General features: G+C 45.6%; 2 protein-coding genes across 10 annotated transcripts in view; one reads left to right on the forward strand and one right to left on the reverse strand.

The window, feature by feature from the left end:
* The window catches only part of DENND2A (DENN domain containing 2A), a 104365-nt gene extending 89209 nt beyond the window's left edge, over positions 1 to 15156 (reverse strand). For 2 of the 5 annotated variants that reach the window (XM_008171129.4, XM_008171125.4), the window contains exon 1: positions 876 to 1361. Coding sequence is in view for 1 of the 5 variants with exons in the window: in XM_065565610.1 (XP_065421682.1) it covers positions 876 to 977 (102 nt within the window). In the remaining 4 variants the exon portion in view is untranslated. Of the gene's footprint in view, positions 1 to 875; positions 1362 to 15021 lie in introns of those variants that run through there. The other 3 variants (XM_065565602.1, XM_065565610.1, XM_008171126.4) reach the window with 3 other exon arrangements.
* On the forward strand, positions 15157 to 26360 carry ADCK2 (aarF domain containing kinase 2). 5 transcript variants are annotated; one of them, XM_024107768.3, is made up of 8 exons: positions 15159 to 16852; positions 17566 to 17727; positions 18770 to 18898; positions 19684 to 19779; positions 20652 to 20903; positions 22200 to 22328; positions 22992 to 23045; positions 24263 to 26360. In XM_024107768.3, the coding sequence occupies exons 1-8, from the start codon at positions 15881 to 15883 to the stop codon at positions 24404 to 24406; spliced, it is 1938 nt and encodes a 645-aa protein (XP_023963536.2). In that variant the 5' UTR covers positions 15159 to 15880; the 3' UTR covers positions 24407 to 26360. The 5 variants fall into 5 exon arrangements, with proteins under 5 accessions (XP_023963537.2, XP_023963536.2, XP_008169346.2 ...); XM_008171124.4 differs by having other exon boundaries at positions 15160 to 16528; positions 17581 to 17727; XM_008171122.4 differs by having other exon boundaries at positions 15618 to 16852; positions 17581 to 17727.
* Positions 26361 to 26971: the final 611 nt, after the last annotated feature.

A 26971-nucleotide genomic window follows, 5' to 3' on the forward strand; every position in this document is an offset into this window, starting at 1 on the left:
TAGGCGCAAGCGACAAGAGAATCAGGCTCACAGACCTTTGCTCCCTTCCAAAATTAATCATCCTTCCTCACGGTCTCCACCCCATTCCTGCAGTGCAGTGTGTGAAATCAGTCAGTTCTCTAGATAGCTGCGCTTTCCAGCTAATTAATTCTTTGGGCTGGGGTGTGTGTGTGGAATGGAGAGAACTTTAACCATTTATGTTTCATTGCTGGGAAAAAATAAATAAACCAAGAGGCTAATGCAAGTACTTCTCCCAGCCAAATCAAAGGGTAGAGTTAGAGACGTGTATGTGTACGTGCACATATCATTAGCCTTATGTTACAATGACATTAAACAGCTCCAGCCCCGCTAGACTGAGCCTCCATCTGGCTCCTTAAAACAACAAATGATCCCTAAAAAGGAAAGAAAACCCTCATGTGTAAGTCTGCGGCGCGATCTACATTCCTGGGAGCTCCGCACGGCAACTATAGGGGGAAAAGAGAGTGGTGAGATGGGCGGGGGGAGGCTGCTTTACTCTCTGCATTACTGATCGCCCCAAAACTACTTGTGAGCAAGACGCTGGGCTCTCGCTGCAGATCCCTTTTGTTAGCATGGTTGCATTTTCTCCCTTTAAAAAAAAAATAGGGGGCACCGCAATCTGTTTTGTCAATGACCAATTGGAGCTAATTACAATGTTCCCTCCTCCCCACACCCTGATCAATGCAGCTGCTTTGACAAGTTTGTTCCACAGCTCCAACGCCAGTCGCAGAATGGATCCCCAAACTGCTCCCCCTCTATCTCACCATCCTCTTCCACCCCAGGCCCTTCCTCCCAATCCCTTCCCCACCCCAAAGCCTAATTTCAGAGGAGTTCTGACACTGGCATCCCAGTCCTACCTTTCTCAGTGGCAGTAGCTGGGCTGCAGCTCTTTTACCTTCAGTTCTCATTTTGGGGAACTCCAGTTCCACCCGGGTAGCAGCAGCAACATCTGGATGCATGGCTCCCTGGCTCGCCCCCTCTTTTGTTAGCAGAGTTCCTTACAATCCACTCGACAGGATTTTTCCTTTCGCTCCAAAGCCCCACGTTCCCGCTCCATACAGATCAGTTTCCATTCTCAACCATTCCCCAGTCACAAGCAGGAGAGCGGTTTCTTGCCCAGAGCCTTTTCCTGCCCCCGTTGGCTTTTGTGGAGCTTATTTCCCCTAGACTCTTCCGTTACTTTTTCCTCTCTTTCCTGATTTTGTGACTATCTCTTCAAGCTCGTGACGTTAATTCCACCCCTTCCCCCTCCTGTGTCTTTCTTCCCACCCTTCCCTAGCCTGACCCATCCTGACTCCTTTCCAGTGAGCTAATCTGCAGCTGGCTGAAGAACAGGCCCCATTACCATGGAAACCCATGTCCCTGAATACTTGACTGACTTGGGGAAACTACAGTAAACAGGACCTTCTGCTGGACACTTTTCTTTTTTGGGGGGGAGTGGGAGGTGCATTAACTCCTTCAGTGCTGCTGACTTTTAAAATACTTTCTCACCTCTGTGAACTGGCCCCTAAAGTCCCAGCAGCTTTCAAGCTCACCAAAAGCTCCCTAGCAAAACCGACTCTCTCCTTTGCTGATCTAAAGGGTCACCCTTATAAAATCAGTAACTGCTAGTACTTGGTTAGTGCCTTTTCTCCAAGGACCTCAAGGCAATTTACAAACAGTAATTAACAAATAGCATTGCTCTGCCAGCCTCCTGACATGGGACCTGAGAGAGTTCTGCCCAGCACGGTATGGCAAGATTGGGCCCCAAGATTTACACCAGCATTTTAGGGCACCGTTCTCCAAAACACTACAGTTCACACTGATGTCACCGCAGTATGGCAGATCGCTGCATCCGGTCAGCATTTTATTCTTTTCGTTAGGGGAAGTGCAGACTTTTGTAGGGTATCATGAGCAATGCAGCACGTGAGAAGTAAAAGTGGTCTTACCATTATATAATGCTCCCCATCCTTAAAGGTTCCCTTTACAAACACACTGATATGCACAAAGGAATCACGGTGCTGAAACAGCCTCCTCTGGCGTGGAATGGGGCGAATGTTCAGCACTGCACAGGCACACTATGCAACTGTTTGGGATAGGAAGTACTATGCCCATTGTATCACCCACCCCAAGCGTTCAAAACATATAAGGCCTCAACAATCATGAGACTGTCTTAAAAACCATGAGAAATAATAAAATAATACTAAACTGGAGGGTCTTTTAATTTGTCTCCTGGTTTCTGAGCCTTTAGGATCCACTTGGGTCACATTTCCAAGCTTGTCTCTGCAACCACAAAGACTAAAAACTTCCTTTTTGAAGAACTGGAAGCTGAGAATATCATGAAATAACCAGACTCCAGAAGCTGGGACTTTAGGAAAAAACACCAAATATTGCAAGGCTTGCGATAAAATCACAAGAGGCGGAAACACTGCGTCCATTTGGTGCTGCATAAGAAAAGCAGGGAGACAGTATGTACTAATCCATCCTGGTATGAGACAAAGGTTGAAAGGAGAAGCAGAAGGGTAAAGTGACTTGCCAAGGGTTGCTTAGCAGATCAGTGGCAGAGTCGGGAATTGAACTCGGCTCTCCTAAAACCCTGTCCATTACTTTACCTACAGGACCCTGTTGCCTCCCTTGTTGTTTGAAAGTTATCTCTGCCCTTCTGTGGGAGACACAATAATGAAGACATTTACCATCCTACTGCTGCTTCCAATTCAGGAGCATTTCCCCCACTTCCCCCTCTTGCTCTTTTTCAAATGCTACCATACTGGCCAAGAGGAACATGGCAGAGAGGCAGAGGGGCAACGCTTTCCCTGCTCAGGAACAGACACATTAGAGAAGGAAGCTGCAAATCAGCGTTTGCCCATGAAAGTGTGCCAGTCTCCCTGACATTTTGTTCTTGCCAGGAGAACCTGCCACTCCAGCCTTCAGGTGCTTCACTGAAAACAGTTAGTTACTAAGGTCCCACTCCTGCAAAATGATTTACATGGGCAGACCTGCAGACCTGCACAGGGCCCCAGTGAAGTCCATGAGACTCCGCAGGGGGGCAGGATTGTGCCTGTATGGATCAAATTGCAGGATAAGGGACAAAAACAGTTAAGGAGAAAACTGGAGGGGGAAAATGGGTGTATTTTTACTAAGGCTTTGTCTACACTACAGGGTGTTGTTGACAAAAGAGTGGAAGCCACAAGTGTGTAGTAGATGCAACCTCACTTCCCTGTTTACCCTCAGCAGTGAGATATCTGCTACAATGACCCCTGCCTGTGGAAAAGAATTTTAGAATTTTTTCCCTAGTCGGCTGCACCATAACACTTGCAGAGTGCTCTTTCCCCCGTGTAGAGCGCTCCCCCACCCCAGCCAACACTCACCATGCTTTGGGTGTTCACAGAGGTGTGTGCTTGCCAAGGGTCAGTGAGAAAGTGATTGGTATGTTCCCAGAGATATATTTTACTGAAATGTTTCAATGTTGTGTGTGAACTTAAAAATCAGGCTTCTGTGCATTGTTCCTTGTGCTTCGGCAGATGTAGCCTTGAGGAACACCCCCCACACACCGTCCGAGCATCTCTGCCAGATAAGAAAACGCCTAAGAGCAAAGAAGACGTGTTTCAGGAGATACTGCATTTCTCCAATGGAGAGAAAAGGGAATGCAAGGAGTGGAGGGAAGCTGAAAGGCAGGACAGAAAAGAAAATCAGGAGTTTGTTAAGGATGCTACTGAGCGGATAATTAAAATAATGGAGGAGCAAACGCAGATTCTGAAGTCCTTAATAAAACTGCAGACTGAGCAGATGCATGCCCCCCCTCCCCTGCAGCACATTCAGAAATCTTTTCGGTGCCCCCCAAAACTCCGCCCGCACAGTCCTTTCCCCTTTCTGGGACTTCTCAGTTTCCCCTTCACTCCACCACCTCGGACAACTTTCACAATCATAGCTGGACCTCACACAGCTCTGAGAGTCTGTCCTTCCCAGGTACCTCCTTTCCCACCAAGCGTCTTTGTGTGTGGGTGTGTGTTGTTTCTTGTGCAATAAAAGCAAAGTTTTTGAACGGTAACTCACCTTTATTTGTTTCCTACAGATTGAGATAGCAAGCACCACCAATACATACAGAGGTAGTTTAATAATTTGCTTACTGAAATGTAAGGCCTCAAATGTCACCATTGCTTCCTACGAAAACTACATGTAATGTAACATTACATCACCAATCACAGAGATATACATTACTGGTTCTCGTTTTCAAAGTGTTGCCTCAAAGCCCCCCTGATTCGCATTGCCTCCCTCTGGGCCCCTCTGGTAGCCCTGGTATCTGGCTGCTCAAAATCAGCAGCCAAGCGGTCTGCTTCAGCACTCCACCCCTGAGCAAACCTTTCACCCTTAGCTTCACAGAGATTATGCAATATACAACACGCAGCTATGACCATGGGAATATTATCCTCATTGAGATCTAACCTGCCATAAAGGGATCGCCAGCACGCCTTTAATCTGTCAAAGGCATATTCCATGATCATCCGGCACCTACTCAGTCTATTGTTGAACTGCTCCTTACTGCTGTTCAGGTGTCCTGTGTAAGGTTTCATGAGCCATGGCTATAAGAGGTATGCTGGGTCTCCCAGCTGTTTTTCTTAAAGACCCCAACCGTTGGAATCAGGTTGTTACCTTGAGAGTCTCAGCTTTTATTTTTTTTAAGTAAGTTTCTACCTCTTGTGGTTGCAGAGAAAAGCTTGAAAACATGATGCCTGAACCCTTCAGCACAAGGAGGCAAATAAAAAGAACCCAAGAGTTATTATTTTAAAATCCAAGATTTTGATGCTAACATAATGACTTCCTTTGAGGACCTGACTCACGATTGTTGAATGCTGGGGTTGGCAATACTGCATAGGGCATGATGAGAGAGGTGGTTTCTAAATAGCTAAAATTCAGACCATAAAGAACTTGAACTGCATCTGGGAAATAACTCAAAGCTTTGCAGATTCAGGATCAGGATTGTAACATGCACCAGATAAAACATGCTCCCGAGTAAGGGCAACTCTACACTACAAAAATTAAGTCAACCTAAGTTAGGTCGCCATCGAGGTACTGCAGTTCAGGACCACACTACGTCCCCTTTGTCAGTATAGTATAATGGCTAACGGGGTCGGGCTGGAGACTCTTGCCTATATGCTCGGGGTCTTACTGATCGCCACATTTGGGGTCGGGAAGGAATTTTCCTCCAGGGCAGATTGGCTGAGCCTCTGGAGGTTTTTCGCCTTCCTCCGCAGCATGGGGCAGGGATCTCTAGCAGGAGGGTCTCTGCCGATTGCAGTCACTAAAAACAGGATTGGGGACTTCAACAGCAGAGTCCAGGGAAGGGGTAGGGACGGTTTTATGGCCTGCAGCATGTAGGGGGTCAGACCAGATGATCATAATGGTCCCTTCTGACCTTAAAGTCTATGAGTCTATGAGTCTATGAGTGTGCGGCCTCAACTGTGTGGGACATTGTAAGGCACTGTCAGCTGAAGCTCCCCCGACCCGCACAGGGCTCACAGCTGGAGCCACTGCCCTCCCCCGCCTGGGGCTGACAGCTGTGAGCGGAGGTGGAGTTTTTAGGTTGGTGTAGGGGGTGACTTATATCGGCAGGCGCAACGTTGTAGCATAGACTCTTACAGAGTTAGGTCAACGTAAGGTGCCTCAAGTCTCAACCTAACTCTGTAGTGTAGACCAGGCCTAAGAGGCCGATGCATTCTGAACTGAGTGAAGTTTTCATGCAGTCTTCAGGTGGCTCTCCTTGTGGAGTGTACTGCAGTGACCCAATCTAAGGGTGACAGAGACACAGATACCTGCTGCGCAGGCTGCACCAAGGAAGAAAGGTCACAATCTCTTTATTAGAGAGACAGATGGACAAACCCACTGCTGCTATTTGACCATCAGAAAGCAGTCAGCAGTCCAGCAGGACCCTGCTTTGCATGTCTGACTAACAAAAGGCAGTGGTGTTGTAGAACTTTTGGTTCCAGGATACTAGAGAGACAAAGGGGATGAGGTAATATTTTTTAATGGGATCAACTTCTGTTGAGGGAAAAAACAAAAGGTAGGCAACAATCCTTCATTAAGCAGGCTGACACACCTTCTGCCATCTCCTCCAGACAACGTCCCCAACGAACTGGCGTCATCTCCACCCTGTGTGGATTGTGTTTCTGCCAGCTCACTCTCACTGAGACCCCACATGCCCAGAGTAGATCATCCTCCTAGTTCAAAGAGGAGGAAACGCAGAGCTGAACAGCAGCAGCATCATGAAGGCACTGCCGCCCATACTGCTTCGCCATCTCCCCCTCGAGCCTCACACAAGGTGCCACAGCTTTTTGCATCTCCTCATACAGAGAAGAGGGTTTTAAGGCACAAAAACAATTGCCTGCTGCTTCCTTTTGGATTCTCTCTGAAAAGAGCTGAGCTACTGAACCAGTGCTTCATCAATCACTCCAGATTCGTGGTGTCAAAAACCCCTCAAGGGCAACAGTATCAAAGACAACTATAGATCCAAAAGAGTCAGCCTGGGCACATGGATTGTTGATCGCCAAAAGGAGACGAAAAGAAGAACAAGGCTCAATGTTCTGCCATCATAACTCAGTCCTGGTCTACACCTAAAACTTAGGTCGACTTAGTTACGCTGCTCAGGGCTGTGAAAAAGTTTCCTCCGTGTGGGACGCAGTTAGGTTGACCTCACCCACACTGTAGATGCAGCTCGGTCAACAGAAGAATTCTTCCGTCGACCTTGCCACTGCCTCTTGAGGGGGTAGATTTCCTACAGTAATGGAAAAACCCTTTCTGTCACTGTAATAAGTGTCTACATTACGGCATGACAGCAGCACTGCTGCAGCTGTGCCACTGTTGCACTTGCAGTATAGACATACTCTTAGCCTACAACCAGACCGGAAGAGGCCCCCGAAATCTGAAAACTCCAGTGATTGCCAGTTGTCTCTCCACAAGTGAACAGCTCCATATCTAATGCTCTGAGTTCCCAACCAAGGTTAAAAAAAAAAAAAGTTGAAGCCTCGTCTAATGGTTACGGCACTAGACTGGGCTTGAGAAGAGTTGGGTTCAAGTCCTTTACAAAGGACTAACTGAATAACCTTAGGCAAATGGCTTAATCTTTCTCTGAGCCTCAGGCCCCTGCCACAAAATGGAAACAATAATCTTATTTTCTGTCTATTGACAGTATGCACCCTTCAGGGCAGTCTCTCTTACCAGTGGATATGGGCAATGGGGCTCCAATTTCAGTTGGGCCCTTCAGACACTACTGTAATACAAAACCCAGTAATAATTAAAGGGCAGAATTTTACCTTGCCAAGCTAAACATAACCACACTGTTGCTGCAATACAATGGCATTCTACTAAGTCAATAGCAAGATCCATTTGAGGTGCATTTTATGGAGCCCTGTTCCTGTTTTTCTTAATGCAACACAGAAACTGGCAGTCTGAAAAAGCATCATATATCTTACTAGGATGCTGCCCACACACAATACCTAGGCCCCATCCCCATAACTTTCAGATACCAAAACACTGGCATCTCAGGCATAAGAAGAGGAGATTGATTTCATCCCCACAGATCTCCATTCAAATTATTTTTGCTCTTGAAATGTAATTACATCTCTCTGATTAAATTGTTTTCCCCTTCCCTGTGCTGTGCTGACCCTGTTGTGTGGGATGGCAAAAAAAAAAAAAAAAAAATCCCTCTTCCTCCTGTTTTTGTTAGGATCAAAAATAATGTGTATAGTAAAAGCAAGGACAAGAACTGTATGTAAGAAAGTCATATATAAGTATCCTGGGGCAAATATAACCTGTCTCCCATTGCAAATAACTGTTGACTTCATAGAGAATTGTAATATGTGTAATAGTGAAGAAAATAAAAGAGAGAACACTGTATGATTCCAGTCTGTTTTCTTTTTGCAGGATATTTCAACCTACATAGAATCTTCAGTCTGTAGCCTTTTATTTTATTTAAAGGGAATTTAGTGATGTCGTATTACAGAACCGTGGCTTCGGCTCTGGTTGCTACAGTTTCAAGCTCAGACTGAAATTGCCTCTGGTGATTTTCTGAAATGTGGAGGCTCTAGGAACACATGAAGTCCAAGGATAAGGACCACAGACACAATCACAAGTACAAAGTCATATCTGTACTGCAAGGGTTATTAAAGTAACAAGAAAAGTTACAATTTCACATGCATATGGAAATCCTATAAAAAACTATGCAATAATTATAACTGTAGTCATACTCACAGCCTCAGCGATATTCTAGGATCTGATGGACCTCTCAATAGACAATCATCACTAGAGGGATGGTTCCTGCTGGTGTTTCCTGTGGGGTCATCCCTTGGGTCTTCCCACTTTTACCAAACCATGGAACCCTCTTTTATATGGTACTTGTGACCACACCTAACACCTTATGTATATGCATGAAAATGTCAACCCTCTTTTCCTTATTTGTACTTCCACACCCCATGAATATTCGTTGCCCCATTTTTCATAGGTTGTTTCTACAGTAGTTCCTCTTATTCTCATGAGCATTTACACCTGACATGTATTGTGTAGTCAAGACAGACATTCAAAGACGATACAATCAGGTGTCTCATGGTCTTGGGCAATACATTGCAGTCTATCGCAATCACCTATTGGCACATCTTTAGTTACCTTGTGACCTTATGGGCGTAGGGTTATTCCTAGGTCACTCATTCATGTTAAGCATTCTTAAGCCTATGGCCTAGTATGGCTAAGCTAAAAACTTACAGCTCTCAGCCTGCAGGCCTTGCATTTCAGCGAGGGGTGGCTCTATGTTTTTTGCCAGCCCAAGCACGGCAGTCAGGCGGCCTTCGGCGGTGTGCCTGCAGGCGGTCCGCTGGTCACGCGGATTCGGCGGTGTTTCTGCGGGTGATATGTGGGTCCCGCGCCTTCGGCGTACCCACCGCCGAATTGCCGCCGAAACCCCGGGACCGGCGGACCTCCCGCAGGCATGCCACTGAAGGCCTCCTGACTGCCACCCTCACCGCGATCAGCAGGCTGCCCCCTGCAGCTTGCCGCCCCAGGCACGCGCTTGCTACGCTGGTGCCTGGAGCTGCCCCTGATTTCAGCCATGCTTTACTTGTATACCTACTACATAGTCATCACTCCTAAATACTTATCAATCCTATACTTCTATAATCCTACAACTTAAATCTATTTAGCATACATTGATTATATATGAAATAGCATATAAATTGACCATAACATCATATAATACAATGATAAATAGATGATAAAATGAACTAATTGGCTACAAGTCTGAGGATCTCAAAGCACATTACAAACTGAGGTCTCTGTCCTGCCAACATTTACACATGTAACTTTATGAGTTCAATGGGACTATGCATGTGAATAGAGTTACAGTCTTGTCCTTTGCTCTTTTCTCCATATTGTTTTTGTTGTGCTAACATACAAGCACAGTTAAGTCCCAGATAACTGTGTTTACTGAACAGCTGATTAGTTTTGCTAAAAAAACTGGCAGCTTCTAAAACATAACACATACAGTGAGTGCCAATAAAAGGCTCAAAAATTATTTAAAGGGATGCACCCTACCCCTATACACTAGTTACTCACATACATGTTTGTAAAATCAGGCCCTTAACTAGTCCCCACAACACTCCTATGAGACAAGTATTATTTTGCCTCCACTTTAGAGATAGGGAACAAACATAGAAGGTGAAATTCTGGCCCTAAGTCAGATGGAGCTTTGCCATTGGCTTCACTAGAGCCTGGATTTCAAGTGACTTGTCCAAAGCCATGCTGCAAATCTGTGGCAGAGCCAGGAAAAGAACCCAGCTTTCCTGACTGTCGCTCTCAGCCCTGGGCTCTACTCATTAGCCCATACTGCTGTACCCGCTGCCTCTGGCTTGTAGTAGGAACTTAATGATTTGTATGTGACCAAACACAAGGTTATTTGGAAAATTGTAATAAATGAACCAACGAAACTCTCCGCACAGAATCCCTGCACCTTTCCGTGGAGGGCCAACTGGCAACTCTAAGGAGTTCTTAGAGGCTGAACATCAGAAATGTGGAGAGTGCCATCTAGCTGTGATAATGTACAACAACAGAAGAGGCAGAACCCTCTGGACCCTGGGGAGGGAAGAACATCCACCGCAGCACCGACATAGGTCATTCTGCCCTGAGGAAAGTGCTCTTGAGCGACTTCCTCCAACCAGCCAAATCTGGTGTTAAGAGGGGTCAGTAAATGTATCATAAACTAGGAGGCTGGGACTCCTGGGGTTAATAAAGGAGAACAATGGAAGGAGAGAAGGATTCCTACAACTTAAAGGGGTCCCTAAACTGGAATGTGTAAAGCAAAGGTTGTCTTTCCCTCCCCACACCCTCTCAGAGGTTCTCTTGGGAGACTCCTTGTTCTCCCCTATCTCCAGAAGCTCACACCTAGCAATGAGATACTCTCTGAGGATGGCTGGATACAACATCCCACAGAGGAGCTGAGCTGTGGTTGTGAGCTCCCATGCTCTGTGCTGTGACATAGCTGGGCTCCATAGTCGGTCAGAAAATGGAAAAATAATTTCCTAAAATGTTTAATCTTTTGTTGACCTTTTGCAACCAGCTCTGGGGTGCCACTAGCCCACCTGGGGGGCTGAGGGACATTGGGTCATTTAATGACAGCAGTGCTCAGCTCTTTGTACCATCTCTCATTCCTTTGGATAATATCTCACCAAGTTTCTGTCCACTCCAAAGTTGTTTGGTGGGAGGGGAGGAGGAAAGGAGTTCCCGCAAGGATCTCCTCTCAGAGGTCCTTTCACATTGTCATGTCAAGGGGAGTGGGTGGAGAGAAGTTTAACTCCAGCAAAAGATGGTATAACATGGTCCAATGGCTGGAAGTTGAAGCTAGACACATTCAGACTGAAAGGAAGGTGTCAATTTTTAACACGGAGAATAATTCTCCATTGGAACAATTTACCCAGGGTTGCGGTGGATTCGCCATCGCTGACCATTTTTACATCAAGATTGGCTGTTTTTCTAGAATATCTGCTCTAGGAACTATTTTGGGGAAGTTCTATGGTCTGTGTTATACAGGAGGTCAGACTAGATGATCACAATGGCTCTTTCTGGACTTGGAATCTGTGAATCTATAAAAAAGGGCACAGGACCAATTCTCGAACCTAGGGATCCAAGGGAAGCCAAGACCATCTGCAGAAACCCTTTGCCCCCACACTGTCTCGGCCCCTTGGAAAGTCTTCCCCCAGCTCCCTGATGGCAGTGCTCCATTGAAATCCCACTACACTGGACTTCCCCTGGGACTTCCCAGAGAGTCAAGTGTAGGGGCCAAGGTAAGAAGGAGCACTGGGAAGCACAGTTCTCAGAGCTCTGCTGAAGGCACAGGGAGAGCTCCCCCTCCTCTCCCTAGATTGGGGGAGCTCACTTCCCAGAGCCAGTCCCACCCTCACTCTGGCCCATACAGGAGGACTCAGGCAGGAGATTCTGAAGTGGAAGCAGCAGGAAGAACTGCTGGCTCACTGGCTGTGGTGTTTCTGGGGATTCTAGTGTTTCTTGCCAATGTTCAGAGTAATCAGCAGCCTGACAGGTGCTGAGCCCTTTTGAAAATGCTGGTCTTACTCTCTCTGTGCCTCAGTTCTACATCTGTAAAATGGAGATAATAATACTTTCCTCCCTCACAGGAGAGGCGGAGGGAGGATTAGAGCTGAGTGAATAATTGAGTTTTCGTTTGAAGGGGAACTGAAAAATAAAATTAAAAAATGGGTCCATTTCAAATGGATTGATTTCCCCCCAGCTTTTCAGCACAGAAATAAAAATAATTTGTGGGGGGGTTGAACAAAATGTTTCAAATGACATTTTCAAAATGAACTGTCAATGTGAAACAAAATGTGGAAATGATTCCTTTCAAAAACATCAAAACCTTTTGACATTTCCTAATTTTTTTCACCCACAATTATTCCCCAAATTCAACCTGAATTTGCAAATAGTTCCAGTGCTCTAAAAAAAATGCATTTTTCAGCTAATTTACCATTTGCTGAAAATCAATTGCCCAGATCTAGTGAGGGTTAATTATTGTTTGTACGGCCCGCTGAAAGACTAACACAACGTACCGAGAAAGCAGTCACTCGATAGTGGCTGGGCCACAGAACAAAAGACCTGCTGGCGAAAGCTCTGGGGTTTTGGAGCTGAGGGAGGAGGGTTTCTCCTCCAGCCTCTGCAGTTCCATGTGTGATTTATTTGGTAGTGTGTCTGCCACCCACAACTCATGGGTTTGCAATTTTAAGTGTGCTGAGCACCTGCAGCTCTCACTGATATCAGAGGATGGTTTTGGCTGGGGGCCAGCACCTCTAAAAACTGAGACGCTTCTATTTAGATCCCTCAGTATGAATGTAGGTACCTAACTTCAGGCACTCAAGTTTGAAAATGTTGGCCTTCCCTTCCCTTTGGTAAGGCAGAGAAACCCCAGTCCTGCTCCCTGTGGTTAATGATGTGACAGGGGCAACAGATTAAAAGCAAACAAACGAATCTGAAATGGGCCTGGAGACCACCAAGTTCAGACCCAGACCAGATTCCCAACTCCCCCAAGTGGGGGTGGGAGAGAAGGGCATTCAAGGGGTTTGGTTCCAGACCACAGTGAGCAGACAGGAACTCTTTGCAGGGCTGTAATATTACTGGGTTGGGAGAGCTAAGTCAATACACAGTTTTTTCAATCGTATGAGAGTAGCTGAGATCCCAAGCATTTTCCTGGAGAATTCCCCCAAAGGCTCAGTACAGCCCAGCTCTCCAATATTTAATACACAGTTCTGTAACCGTTGAAAAAAGACACATTGTCCTGTACTTTACCATCCACGGAGACATACGACTCGTGGTTTTCTTCACATCGTTTTCCTTTCAATGCCTGGACCTTTTCCTATATTTATTTAAACACAAGCCTAGACTCTCTTTCCTACATTAAACCAGAGGCATTTACACCAAAATGTGGAATCACTTGCTCCTGAGAGCAAACAGATTGATGGATTCTCTGTAACGTGAAGTCTTTAAATCATGATTTGCAGACCTTAGTAACTCAGAGTTTATGGGTCTATTACAGGAGTGGGTGGGTGAGGTTCTGTGGCCTGCAAAATGCAGGAGGTCAGACTAGATGATCATGATGGTCCCTTCTGATCTTAAAGTCTATGAGTCCCTGTCCTGGTTTTATCTGAGCTAACCGTCTGCTTAAATGAAACACAGCAAATGCTCCTGCATTTGTTACATTCACTCCAGAACACCCCCATCCACCACCAACACACATAGGTAAAACCTGTCTTGTCACTTAGATCAGCTAACCTTCATGTCCATCTATAGCTCCCAGGCATTTCCAGTTATCTCCCTCTCTTTCAGTATTTTTGGAACAAAATTAAATAATCACAGTGTGTCTGTAATCACTCCAATCTATATTAGATTAGAGATTCCAACAGTGTGATATTTCAGCTTCTTTATGAGAGTGGTGACTTTTTGTTGAAATAAACATTAGATGATTTTAGCTTTTTTACCCATATGAAAAGCCTTGAGCTGTTGCGATCAGAGCTATAAATACACAATACATTAACTTGTCTTTTAAAAGGAATAAATACCATAATCATGTCTTCCACCTATTGCCAGTAACAATTCAGAATTTTATGTACAAGATCTCTCACCATATCCCTATGTTTTATAAAGCTAGAGGCATGTTATCAATTCCTGGTTTGTTGATCAAAAAGACTCTTTCTTTCCTTGACATAAACCTCGATCAACCAGCTCTTTTATACTTGGGCACAGCAAAGAATAAATTCATGTAGAGTAGACGTAGGTGAAACTTTTCATCTGAAACTTTTTTTTGGTGAGAAATGCAGATTTGACAACACCCATGATATTTTGCTAATTCAAGCAGATTTTGCTGAATTGTTTGTTGTGAAAAAAATTCAGAAAAAATTTGAAATTTTGTTTTGAGATTTTTTAAAAATGAAACATTTCAATTTTTGGTTTGAAATGATTTCAAAATTTCCTTTAGTTTTGTTTAAAAAAACGGTTTAAAATGGTTAAGATAAAAACAAAACATTTTGATTTTGTCTGAACAAAATGTTTTCTTCAACCCAAAATGATTTTTTCCCTTTTCAATTGACCAAAAATTTTAGAAAATTTTTGTTTTCAGTTCTAACCTCAAATAAAACTTTCCCTTGAATTTTCAAAATGCCCAGTGAACTACAAAATCCATCATTTTCCCCACTCAAATATAGTTTCTCCCCCAGGAAAAGGAGCTACTGTACTTTTACATATTCTCCCTCTAGTAACAAGATGAAAACAAGAGAAATATCTCAAAAGTTAAAACAAGATTAAAGAACAAAATAAAATGTCCCACACAGAAGTCACAGAGCAGAGAATTAAACCCAAAATCTTAAGACTTAGACTCAAAATCAACTTAAAATATTATTTTCTGCTACTAGAAGGAGAGGCTGGAAAAAGCCATAATAGTTTTTGCCTGCAAAACAGCCTTACTCTGCCAGATGAGATGCCTCTATCCCAAACTATCCGAGCAGTGGACACGGACTAATTTCCCCCCTGCCAGCGGCTCTACCTGCCGAAATTAACAAGGGATGGAAAATGTAATTTACCAAGAAGTAGAACACCTTTTAGCATCATTTTAATAACTTCAGGGATTGACTCCACGGTACAGTACATAGGTTAAGTGAGACCTGGCCAGGAAAGTTAGGACCAAGATATATTGATAATGTAGGACCATAAAAGCTTGTAACGACTCCACTTGAAACAAATATTTAAACACAATAATAAACAACAATACAATTAATATCAGGACGGGAGATACAAATGTACAGCACAACCTATGTCTAAACAGACAATGTCCTAAATTAATAACTGTCCCGAGTAGACAGAATTTACCGCCAGCAAAGGAGGGATCTAACTGGCTGGCGAAAGGATAACGGGGCCAGCTGGAAGGTTGTTACAAACATACACCCCGCTATATAAACTTGCGAAGCACCAACACTGCGTGCTTGATACCTGCGATCCGTAGAGGAAAACGCGCTCCCTGCAAGCCCCACAACGTACAGCAGGGACGGTCTTCCCCCGTGCTTTGCACAGCAGCGCCCAGCGCCAGTCGCTGTCTCTTTAAGGGGCGGGGCCATCGTTTTCCACGGAAGTCCGTGGGCTTGGAACGTTGTGTATCATGTTCGCTTCGCCCCGCGTTCTGCGGAGTGAGACTGTAGCAGATCGGCCCGCAGCGGGGGCTCTGCCGCTCCCACCAGCTCCCGGGTGGTTTGGATCCACGGCTGGGAATCGCCGCTGTTCGTCACCCAGCTTTGCCTTCTGCTCCCCGGAGGGAAGCTGAGTATGAATGAAACTGACTCCGTGGAGGCAGGGAAACGCGCGAGATGGGGAAAGTGAAGGGACGAGCGGTTTGGCTGTGAACGGAATGCAGAGGCTCGCCTCTAGCAGAGCCTGGCTGTGGCCCTCTGCCTCTGTTGCCAGGCCGTGCCTGGTGGAGGTTGCGCTCTGACGTAAGAACAGAGACTTTTGACCTGATTCTCGTGGGGGGGTGTCTCTACTTACCCATGGAGGGGAGCAAGTCAGCCCAAACCCCAGCCTCTGATCCCATAACAGCAGATTGTGGAGCTGACAGGCACAGACTCGCCTATGTTGTTTTTTTTCTTTTTGCACTTTGGTGTAATAAACAAAACCGAACCTTGTAAATCCAGTTTTTGAGCATCATCTTGGGTTTTTTATTCTCCAGTTTTTCACCAACATTGAAGCAAAACAGCAAATGACAAATGTTTGATTTGGTTGCTGTTATTCTCTACCTAGGCTGCACTGCCCACCAATAGATACACAACTTTCTCTGTCATTTTTGACCTCCAGGATTATGATTGCCTGGGGCTGCACTGCTAGAATTGGCCTTTTCAATTTAAGGCCCCTTAATGTAAGGAAAAACCTAGTTTGGATAAGATGGGGTAATAAATCTGGCAACTCCCCATCTAGTGATAAACACAGCTTGATCAAAACGCAAGCCTTGGCTAAGACCACCTTAGTGTGCTGGGGGATCACGAAGGTGTCTGTTGTGAGATGCCAGGAAGTATCAAACCAATGTGCATCCTTATTCCCTGAACCTGCCAAAGACCAACAACCTTCAGCTGGATTTTTCTGGCGTCTTGGCTTTGCCCTTCGCCTGGGACTCCGGGCTTGTGTTCTCTTGTTGAAGTTTGGCCCTTTGCTTCTGCTTTATCCAGTGACCTACCTGTCTTCAGGTTTTGCAGCCCTCTGGCTCCATCTCCTGCTGAAGGCCACAGAGTCCTCGGGTCCCACTTATATCAAGCTGGGCCAGTGGGCATGCACCAGGAGAGATCTCTTCTCTGAAAAGTTCTGCATCAAGTTTTCCAAGCTTCATGTCAAGGTGACACCTCATCCCTGGGTTTACACCAAACACTTCCTCAGGAGAGCATTTGGGGAAGACTGGAAGAGAGTCCTCAGGTTTAAAAGCAAGGAACCCATTGGCTCAGGTTGTGTTGCCCAGGTATATAAAGCTTATGCTGATGCCACTACTATTGATGACCCCCAGTTCAAGGAACTAGTGAAGAACTCTGAAACAGAATCTGCTTTTGAAGCCTGGGAAGTGTCTGGTCTTAGGGGCCTCTTCAGATGGCCCTGGAAAGGGAAGGGTGGAGAGAGTTTGGAAGACAGTAGTGCAGACCAGTCACTTAAGGAAGAACGTTTCAATGAAGGTATTAATAGAAATGCTACCTCTGAGGAGCAAATGTCTGGATCTCAGCTAACTACAAACACATCATCTATTGACAGTTTAGATGCGATGGACCATCTTATTCCAGTAGCCATTAAAGTAAGTAATATATATTGTAGGCGGATGACTGGAATTAGAGATTGCTGAGTGAATCTGATGGAGAGTTTAGTTCTCACGAAAAATTAACAGATGTGGCATGGGCTAAATGCAGTGCAGGAGAGGTGCTGCTTAACCTTTCTGCCCAGGCAGTTTTCCCAGTACTCTTCAGTTCCAGCCTGTGGTACTGCTTGCCACAAAATGCTACTAATGCTCCTCAAACTTGATCCTCAACAGCCTTTGCTGTTGCATGTCTGGGACTCTCCAAAATACAGACACTCCAGTCATGCCATGTTGACTGCCATGTGGGCACTAGACATGACCATTAAGGCCCAATATATTTTAAAACTGTGTATTGAGCTAGACTTCACTTTTGGTCTTAAGTAAATTGTCCAGCCCTTCTCTGCTTCTTTAAGGGAGGATGGGAAAAGCAGTTGTAAATTAGTTTTGGTGACATTGTAGACTCTAAACTGAATAAATCTGAGCAGTTTAAAGAGTATTATAAAGACTTCCTTTAGTCACATTTTGAACCATGGATCCATGGGACATGTGCATTGTTGACAGAGCTAATAGCAGACCCTTTTTACTCTAAAGGGTATTTCCGTTATAGCCTGGTGTGTGACTTTTCAGGAGCTATCCTCTTAGCTTACTAAACTGAATGGACTGGCTTCCCTACAGTATCGGCATTATGCCCATGGGAGATGATCTGCCTACAGTTGTTTCTCGCTCAGGTCCTGCATCCTGGACTAGTCCTCCAGGTCCAGATAGATCTGCTTCTGATGAAGATGGGCAGCAAGATCATTGGGCTTTTCCCGGGCCTCAAGTGGCTCAGTCTGGCTGAAATAGTGGAGGAATTTGAGAAGCTCATGACCCAACAGGTGAGCATAATTCCATGCTCTGCATATACCGAAGCACAGTTGCTTCCTCTCTTTGTCATGCATCCACCTACCCGTTACTACCAGCAATTACAAAGAGACTCTGTCATCTTGTGCAGCAGCACTGCATTCTGGTGCACAGTAGTGACATCAGTAATTACACCAGGGATGTCTTCAGCCCGGGGTGTTTAGTGCCTCCTCGGTCGGGCAGCCAGGCCTTTTGCCTAGGGTACAAACTGTGAGAAGAGTCAGGACAGGATCAGTATCTGAGAAACTTGCCCTCGCTTCCTTTTATTTCTCTTTAGGGGGATAATTATACTCACAGGATAGTCATCATTTCTAAATTATGGAGGGGATGTCACCCTCATGCTTCAATCCTCGAACTGCAGCTGAGCGCTAAGAAATATATGTTGGGTGGCGGGGTATGAAGGAGTGTGACTTAGAGAGGAAGCATGGTCTTGTGCTTAAGGCACTGGTTTGGAACTCTGGAATCCTGATTCAGTTCCTGACTCTGCTGCAGACTGCCTGGGTGACCTTGGGGAAGACACTTCTAATTTCTTCCTGCCTGAGTTCTCTGTCTGTAACATGAGGATGACACTTCCTTTCTCCCACCCTTTGGCATGTCTAGTTAGATTGTAAACTCTTTTGGGGGCAAGGAATATCACTTATATGTATGTACAGCACCTAGTGCAATGGGTCCTGATCTTGGTTGTGATCTTGAGGCACTACTGTAATACAGATAATAAATAGTAATATTTGTCACTTTTCTATCTAATTGAGGTAGTTCTAAGATACCTACCCCTGGGGTGCCTCATTCTGTAATATTTCCACTAGGAGAGCTTAGCTAAGGAGCACCATCTATTTTTTTTTTTCATTGAGGTTCTTGCTTTTTAACCAGTTTTCTGGTGGAGTTGGCTGAGCTCCATTGGGGTCAAGTGTCAGGCAGTGTGATGGTAGCGCAGGCAGGACCTTCCAGGCTTCCTGTCCTCCTAGATCTGCACCCCCTGCACCACGCAAACTCCCTTTTCTCTTCATCCCTCTTTAGCTTGACCTACGCTACGAAGCCAGAAACTTGGAGCGCTTCCAGAAAAATTTCCTGGATGTGGATTTTGTGAAGTTCCCAACTCCACTTCGCCCCTTTGTAACGAGAAACATCCTGGTGGAAACGTTTGAGGTAAGAGCTACAGCGGCCATGAGAAGGGTGGTGGTGCTGGAGGTTTACACTCAATGGTTGATCTTAACCTCAACACAAAGCCCTTTTCTAGAGGTGGCCTAGGGAGGGAAAGATGAGTGGTAGGAGAGTGCATCTCTCTGCTATTGGCTTAAATGTGTCTGGGTCCTTCTTTCACTCTTTCCTTTCTTGCTCTTCTTTTCAAGGTCGCATTCCCTGGAATAAGGGTGAGAAATATAGTCTCAGCTCAGTGTAGGAAACTCAACTGGTTTCCTGGGTGCCAAAAGGAAACCAGAACTGTTCTTTAGCAATCTTATGTTTCTGTTTGCATTTTCTGCCCATAAAACACACTCTAGTTCTCCTTTTCTGTGTTAGGGTTGGGTGTATAGTTCAGGAATCTAACCTGAGCTGGTCCATATAAAGGGATATAGTTGGGTTTGTTGGTTCATCTTCATTGTGGACCAGCTTTGAATCAGCTCCCAAAGCTGTTCTTTCAACCCCACTCCGTGTGTCAATTCTAGCTATATATTTTCTTTAGTATTTCTTGTCCCCAAAATCCCTCATGGCCTGTTTCACACCCATTTAGCCAATCACCTCCCAGTCCCAAACCTTTGCTTCTCTGGCTTCATCAGCCACAGTAAATTCAGCCTGTATTAACCTAGCCCCCCCTGTGGCATCTTCATTGCTCTGCCAAGGACAGGAGAGACCCTGACCCTGGAATGCGGGTGGTGAAGTGAGACATAGGGATCTATAGGATCTGTCTGACTCCCATTCTGTCTTTGTTTAAGGAGAGTCAGCCCATATCCCAGTATCTGCATGTGGACATTTCCTCAGAGCTCAGGAAGAGACTAGCCAAGATGGGCATAGACATGCTCCTAAAGATGGTAAGAGTCTGGGCTGTGTTGTTAGAGTTGAACTGAGGAGGAGGGTGCCTTCCCATTGTTAAAATAATTCAATTAGCCTAATACATATGTATGTACATATACTCACACACACACACACACAAGTGTATTGCTCTGGGGAGCCATAGAACTGCATTTAATTAATATTTACGCATCTTTTTGGAGATGTAAAGCACAAAGTTTTAAGTGTCCTCTCGACGGAGGCTACAGGGCTTATAAAAGCCCCAGGGAAACCAGCTAACTTTCTAGTTCCATTTGTCAAAGCATCTGTTGCTGCCAATTTATAGGTAGGTGAAATGTACTAAGCATGGAGCAAAGAAAATAAATCTGGCCAGCTCTTGCGAGCAATGCAACGTACCCTCCTTATTTTTCTATTGAATTGCAAGGCAGTGAGCCCAGTGCGGGTTTGGCAACCTGTAACTATTCAGTTCCTCAGTCATGGCCAGAGTGAAGGCTGGATTCTGAATGGGTACTGACAATGAAAACCCTGAGTTCTGTCCAGTTAGGGCTTATTTCCAGAGACTAATGCTTTCCTGGTCCGTGATTCCCCAGAACTATCTTGGTCTCATAGCAAATCTTCCTTTTTGCTACATGCAGCTTTGCTGATGCACCTTGACTTTCGCCTACAGCATCTCCTGCTGTTTCAGCATTGGGCCACTCCTGAGCAGAACTACTAACTGTATCATTGTGTATTGGTTTTGTGATGTGGCAAGGAGATCACGGGGGCAGGACTGAACCCACCCCACTAATGCCATTTACCATCTAGTCAGGTTTTGGAACCAGGTCTCGCACCGTGGAAGATTTTACTCCAGTTACCTTTGTCCTTTTCATATGATAAATATCACCCCCTCCAGGTGTTTGTTGATAATTTTGTCCATGGTGACCTGCACCCTGGGAACATCTTGGTCCAGGGCACTGCCCATTTCAGCACTGGTCGCAAGGATCAGACCTCCATTGTGGACATGTGTGACACGCTGATCGTGGAAGTGCGGCCGTCCCCTTGCCCGCTCCGTCTGATGCTGCTGGATGCAGGGATTGTGGCAGAGCTGCAGGGAGCTGACCTTCAGAACTTCAAGGCAGTCTTCACAGCTGTGGTACAGGGACAGGTGAGGCGTGCTCCAGATGGGAGCTGACGGCTCTGGAGTTGGGGAAAGGGAGAAATCTGGAGTTCTTCAGTCATCTCAGTTGTCAGCAGTACATTGTACAACTATTCCCCACACGAGTGCCATTTTGGGTTCTTAAAAGGGGGAAGGAAGGTTGCTGCCTCTCAGACACTCTCAGCTGCCTTGATAACTGTATCACACACAAAAGAAAGTGGGTTCTCTGGGTTCTCCTTCTGAACAAGTTCAGTTAGCCCAGGAGAGTGCCAGGCTTGATTCGGGAGTCAGAGGGCAGTCGCAGCTCCCCAATTCAGGGTTGTTCAACCCCATGGCAAGTTAGAGCTCCATGCAGGCAACCCCAGCTCACGCAGCGTGTGTAAGGTCCCTCAGGATTTAAGCCAGATTGGCAGAGGCCGTGTAGTGGAACTCTGCTCTGCCACGCTGCTCCCCTCCTCATCCTCCCATGCCCTGCTCCCAGAATGCCCACAACACACCCCTTCTCCTTGTCCCAGGAACTGGGGAGAGCAACGGGCACAGAAGGCAGAAGAGCCTTGCAGGGGGAATTCTCCACTGGCCATCTCCAGCCGCGTTGTGCCTCTAGTGAACTGGATGATGATGATGATGATAATGATTTGTTATTTGTATTATCGTAACACCTAGGAGCCCCAGTCATGGGCCAGGCCTCCATTGTGCTTTGCTATACAACCATAGAATAAAAAGACGGTCCCTTCCCCAATTGAGCCCTGAAGGCTTCTGTTTATCCACAGCACAGGTACAGCCCACACGTCAGCACTTCCACTACCCTGTTGCTGCATCTCATTCTTGAGCTGGAGGGTTCACCTCACTGCAAGAGGATGTAGTTCTGTCTTCATGCCCATTCAGTCCTTGGCCTCTCTTCTGAGACTGCCAGCATGCATGGCAGTTAGTGCCAGCAGAACTTTGTCCTGCTTGGCTGAGAGAACAGGGAGTTCTGGCCGGCCCAATGCTCCTACTCCCAGGCCCTAAAAGGAACAGGAGCTTTAGGTTTTCCCACATACTGATTCCCCTCCCACCCCCAACCACTTCCTCTCGCTCAGTGTCAGTCTCTATCTGCCCTCAAACTCCTGAGGAGGGTAGTCTGACCCCTGAGAGCTCCCCCTCTGGTCGAAAAGGGCCAGTGTACCCTGTTATAGGAAGCAATTTAATTACTACAGGTGCCAGTGGAAGCCTGAGAGTGAGGGCATTGTGCAGCTGCATTACAGATCTGGTGGTGTTACCATGGTCTGGGATTCTTAGACACATCTCTTCCTACTTGTTTCACAGGGGGAGAGAGTGGCAGAATTGATCCTTCATCACGCCAGGGCTAACCAGTGCAAGGACATAGAGAGATTCAAAGTTGAAATGGCAGAGCTAGTGACCAAGGCCAGGACGAACACTGTAGCACTGGGAAAGGTGAGCAGACTAAATATGGTACCCAGCCCAGGACACTAAAAGCACGGGTGTACTCAATAAGAGATAAACGGGCCCAGATTGAAAGACCAGATGCTTACACATCAGCCATCTCCCTTGTCAGTGTTACCAATTCTTTACGATTCTTTATTCTCACAGCTGGAGAAAAACTCTGTCCACGCCCCTAACTCGTCTTTTATTTCTTTCTAACTCAAAATAGTGTTGACTTTTTTTTAATCCAAGGAGTCGTAGCCTGTATCCTTCTGGCTAAATCCTACTGGGACTCCCTTTGAAACCAATAGAAGTGCTCCAGTGGTGAGGCTGCAGAGCAAAGCAGGGGCCGATTGTTGTCTCCTCAACCCTCTTACCTCCTTCCTGGGCGGTGGGGTTAAGAGAGCCATAGATATTGGTGGGGTCTCAGCTGATGCCCTGTGAATATTTACCAACATCCTGATGGATAAGGCTGTCAATGGAGCATAGCAAATATTGTTCTCTGAGCAATATCTCTAATAATAAAATCTGACACTTAATATTCTTAGACTTTAAACTGATCATACAATATGCCAATAGCTTACTCTGGTAAATCCCTCCCGTTCCTGCTGGCAGTAGTTTTCATGGTCTCCTGATCAGCAGAGTTAACTTTTTCTTTGTATCTTTACATCCCAGCTTCAAGTGGCGAATCTGCTCTCCAGTGTCTTTAAGTTACTGATGACCCACAAGGTGAGGTTCTCTGTTCATTTCATTCTCCTTAAAAGTTGTGCCAGGCTTTGCCATCTGAAAAATGAGCAGGGGGGAACCATTGGGATTGCAAAGGTGTGAGATGAGGGAGAGTGTCTGAAATGTGCCGGGGGATCGTGCATGCTGTATTGCCTGTGATGTTTGGAAAAGAGTGCCTTAAAGCCTTTGAGGCCAGTGAGTGTTTTTCCATCTATTTCAAGGGGCTTTGGATCTGGCCTTCAATAGCCTGCATTTCAGAACTGACACCAGACCGTAAAAGGCCAGTGTCGGTGTCTCCATTTTCCTTATTGTTAAAAGTAAAATGAAAACAATTTGCTTTTTTCCCTCCATGCATTGATTGGTTATTGTCTGGTTGTGTAGGAGTGCTGGGCTCCATGTGCCGGTTTGTGAGGGGGTTACGCAGGAGTCAGAAGCTGCTGGCACTTACTTTAAAGCAGAAAAAAAAATCACTTGTTTAATTGAATTCAGCTGAGCTATGACAAGTTATACCAGCTGAGGATCTGTCCTAGGGACTTTACAAAGATCAGAACAGTGTCTAGGTCAAATGCTGGGGTGCTCGACCTGGACAGTGCCCCCTCAAACTTTATTTTATTTCAGCTTTTTGGATGTTAAACCCCATCGAACTATCCCCAATAACATTAAATGTGACCAAAGCCCCAATAAGGGCAAATCCTGCCTCCTGCTCAGCAGATGTGTAAGGCAGTAGGATGTGGAGCAGTTCTCTTGCATGGCTGGGGGGCAGGCTGCAGGCAGTCCAGATGTGGAATAGGGGTCTGATTCTGTTCCATGGGGCTCCCTCCATGGCAGAGGGGAGGGGGGCACATTGCCCCTTTTCATGCATGTGTACTTGCCTTGTCCATGGAAGCTCCTTCAGCGGAGTTGGCACTGGGCAGCACTGCTAACTCCTACTCTTCCAGGGAGGGAAAAATCTTCTCCTATATGGAAGTGCAGAACACTGTCTACTGGGCTGACTTAGGACGTTTCCTTTGAAATGATCAGCTTTCCCCTCCTTCTGAATTGCAGCAAGGCTGCTTTGAAACTGAAGGGAAATGAGTGAACTCCTGTGTCGCAGTCCAGCTGTCTAGACACACACATGCCCTCCCAGCCCCCACCCACCGCAGGCTGGAACCTCAATGGAAGGGGCTTGGAAAGCACAGAGACACCCAAGTCCGTTACAACCTCTGCACTTATGCTTTCAGGTGAAGCTGGAGAGTAACTTCGCCTCAGTTGTCTTTGCCATCATGGTTTTGGAAGGGCTTGCCCGTTCGTTGGACCCCGAACTGGACATCTTGGAGGCAGCTAAACCACTTCTCATGAGAACCGCTGCTTCTCTCCTAGAGTAGCAGCAGCCACTGACGTTTGTCTTGCATTGCTGGGCTCTTTGGCAGGACTGTCTGTGCTCCTTGGCAGCCGATGGGGGAACAGCCTGAAGCTGGGGACAGGCCCTCACCTCTCCTCTCTGATGAGAAGCAGTGGGGTATTCCCCATTAAACTGGGTATCCGCCATCACCACCTAGGCAGCATCCAGGTGCCAAAGACCTTTCCAGCTGGCTTCATGGTTCCCCATCCTGCCTATGAGAGAAAGCTGTTCTACGACAATAAAGCCCTTTAATTTGTATCCAAGTTTGAGTAACAAGTATTGACACTGAGCTCGGTGAGACTTGTTAGGAATCAGGCCTCCTTATTGATTAGTCCCACTTTGCTGAAAGGCACTCAAACTGCAATGAGAAGAGGTCATACAAGTGGATAGACAGAAAAGCCTTGGAAATGCAATTGCAAACATCAGACATTTTGCAGCTTGAAATGGTGGATGGGTTCTGACTCCCTTAGAGAGAACTTTGCTTTCAGCCTTACGGGCCTTTTAGAATTTTACACGTTCATACAATCTGGTGTTCTTTGTTTGTTGGGTTTGACAGGATGTTGGGTTTTCCTTCAGCCTGACTGAAGTGACACTGTCAAGTCAGCTAGGTTCCCAAGATTGCTATAATCTAATGGGGGTAAGTCGTCTGGGTTAGAAACATCTTTGAAAAATGTTTAGATCTTACCGCTGTGGTCAGGAGTTTTAATTTAAAACAAACAAACAAGACCTCTCTCTTGTGGAACAAAACCATGTGTGATCTCCCCCGTAGGCTAGCTCCTAAAAGCTATTGTTGGAATGGGCTTTAAAGAGCCAGATCAGTTTCAGTGTCATTTCAGTCCTAGGGGAAGGGATCAGTCATTGTCAAATAGGGCGGCGGGGGTGTATTATTTTCAGGCTTTGAAGAAATAGAAGCTATACATATTTTTTTAAATAGTTGCTAAGCATCTCTTTCTTTGGGGAGCTGGTGATCTCCAGGTGTTCTGTTGCTGGAAGAAGATTGCATCCTATTTAGTGTAGGGTCTGACACTGTGTACAAGCTCAGCATGGTTTTCCTCAAGCACCAGCAAATTAAAGGTGGATCTTAGTGTGCAAGAGCAGAAGCGTTTGAAGTCTGAGGAGCAGGGGTTCAAGCCTGCCCTTAACTTCAGTGGATGCAGGATCAGACCCTGTGCTGCTTAGTGTGAATAGCAGTGAGACGAGAGTGCAGAGAAGACTCTGCTGTTCTGACTTTTGGAACAGCAATGGAGACCTGGTCTGACCTTCCTATAGCGACAGCATTCATTTGTCTTTAAACGCTACCCTTCCTAACGCCATTTGAATGTTACCCATAAGCCTTTCCACAGATTAAATGTTACAAAATGGCTTTTGTTTTGTTACTATTTTCTTGAAAGAGTAAGCACTCTGGCGAAGGATGTAATTTAAAATGCACCATTTATCAATCCCCTCTTGGCTGACACATTTTTGAGTAGTTGATATTGTAAGTACCTTTACATGGAACATGATTTTTACAAAAAATCTGTTGGCTTATGAACATCTGAGTAAAATAACTTTGGAATATCCACCTGGGAGAAGCTGCTGATTTTTATCAGATATAACATGCTGAACTGCAACTGAGGACAAGATCAGATGGCTCATCATACATAGTTTCAGAGGCCTGTCAGTCCATTTTTATATTGAAATGTTTGGGGATTTTTTTTCATTCTTTCCCCCTGTCGATCAAAATTGTTAAAGTAACTGACTATACTAACGACATTGTCATTGTATTAGGCGTGAGTAATCTGATTATGTGAAGGAACAATATTCACTACATTATTACTTTTCTGAGCCATCCGGCATGAGTGGTGATGCCTTGGTACCCAGTGTGACCACAGAGGCCTGGTGCCACCTACACGAGTGAGTTAAAAGTTCTGGCTATTAAAATCATCTGAAAAATCAAACATACTTTTCACTGTATTATTTATCAATATCATTTCTATTTGTACCGCCGTAGTGCCCTGAGATCCCAGTGAGGAGCAGGGTTCCCCTGTGTTCTTAATCATTTTGAACAAAATCAACTAGTCAGTTTTTTCACTCTCAGGTTCTGATGCGCTACCCCAGTGCTGTAGAAATTTGAGTTATAAACAATAAAGGAGATGATTTGTTTTAAAGAAAAAGTTGGTTCCATAATTAAAGTGCAATCATGGGAACATTTGTTAGTCATGGTTTGAGAGAGCTGTTCCAAGGGAGGTATGGCGAGGTTAAAAACAGTGACGACAAGGCGCTTTAGACTCAGACTCAAAGGTCAGAAAGGACCATCAGGATCATCTAGTCTGACCTGCTCTTTCCGAGGTAAACTTAGACAAGGTCAGTCCAAGGCAGGTGTGTAGTGCTACCATTGCTTAGTTTGCCTTGTGATAAAACTAAGATGCCTGGTCTTCACTGTGTTCTTACCTTGGCATAGCTCATGCTAGTTACCTGGTGTAAAAAAATTACATCTTTTTAGCAGTGATGCCAAGGCCCTTAGATTGTTTAGAAAGAACTTGGATCCATGACCTAGTTCTATGTAACT

This window comes from Chrysemys picta, chromosome 1 (genome assembly GCF_011386835.1).
Source record: "Chrysemys picta bellii isolate R12L10 chromosome 1, ASM1138683v2, whole genome shotgun sequence".
In the NCBI taxonomy this organism is placed as follows: Eukaryota; Metazoa; Chordata; order Testudines; family Emydidae; genus Chrysemys; species Chrysemys picta.

Coding starts and splice junctions, on each gene's coding strand:
- ADCK2 (XM_024107768.3), top strand. CDS start 15,881: ATGATTGCCTGGGGCTGCACTGCTAGAATTGGCCTTTTCAATTTAAGG. Junction 18,899..19,683: donor TCCTGGTGGAAACGTTTGAG/GTAAGAGCTACA, acceptor TCTTTGTTTAAG/GAGAGTCAGCCCATATCCCA. Junction 23,046..24,262: donor AGTTACTGATGACCCACAAG/GTGAGGTTCTCT, acceptor TTATGCTTTCAG/GTGAAGCTGGAGAGTAACTT.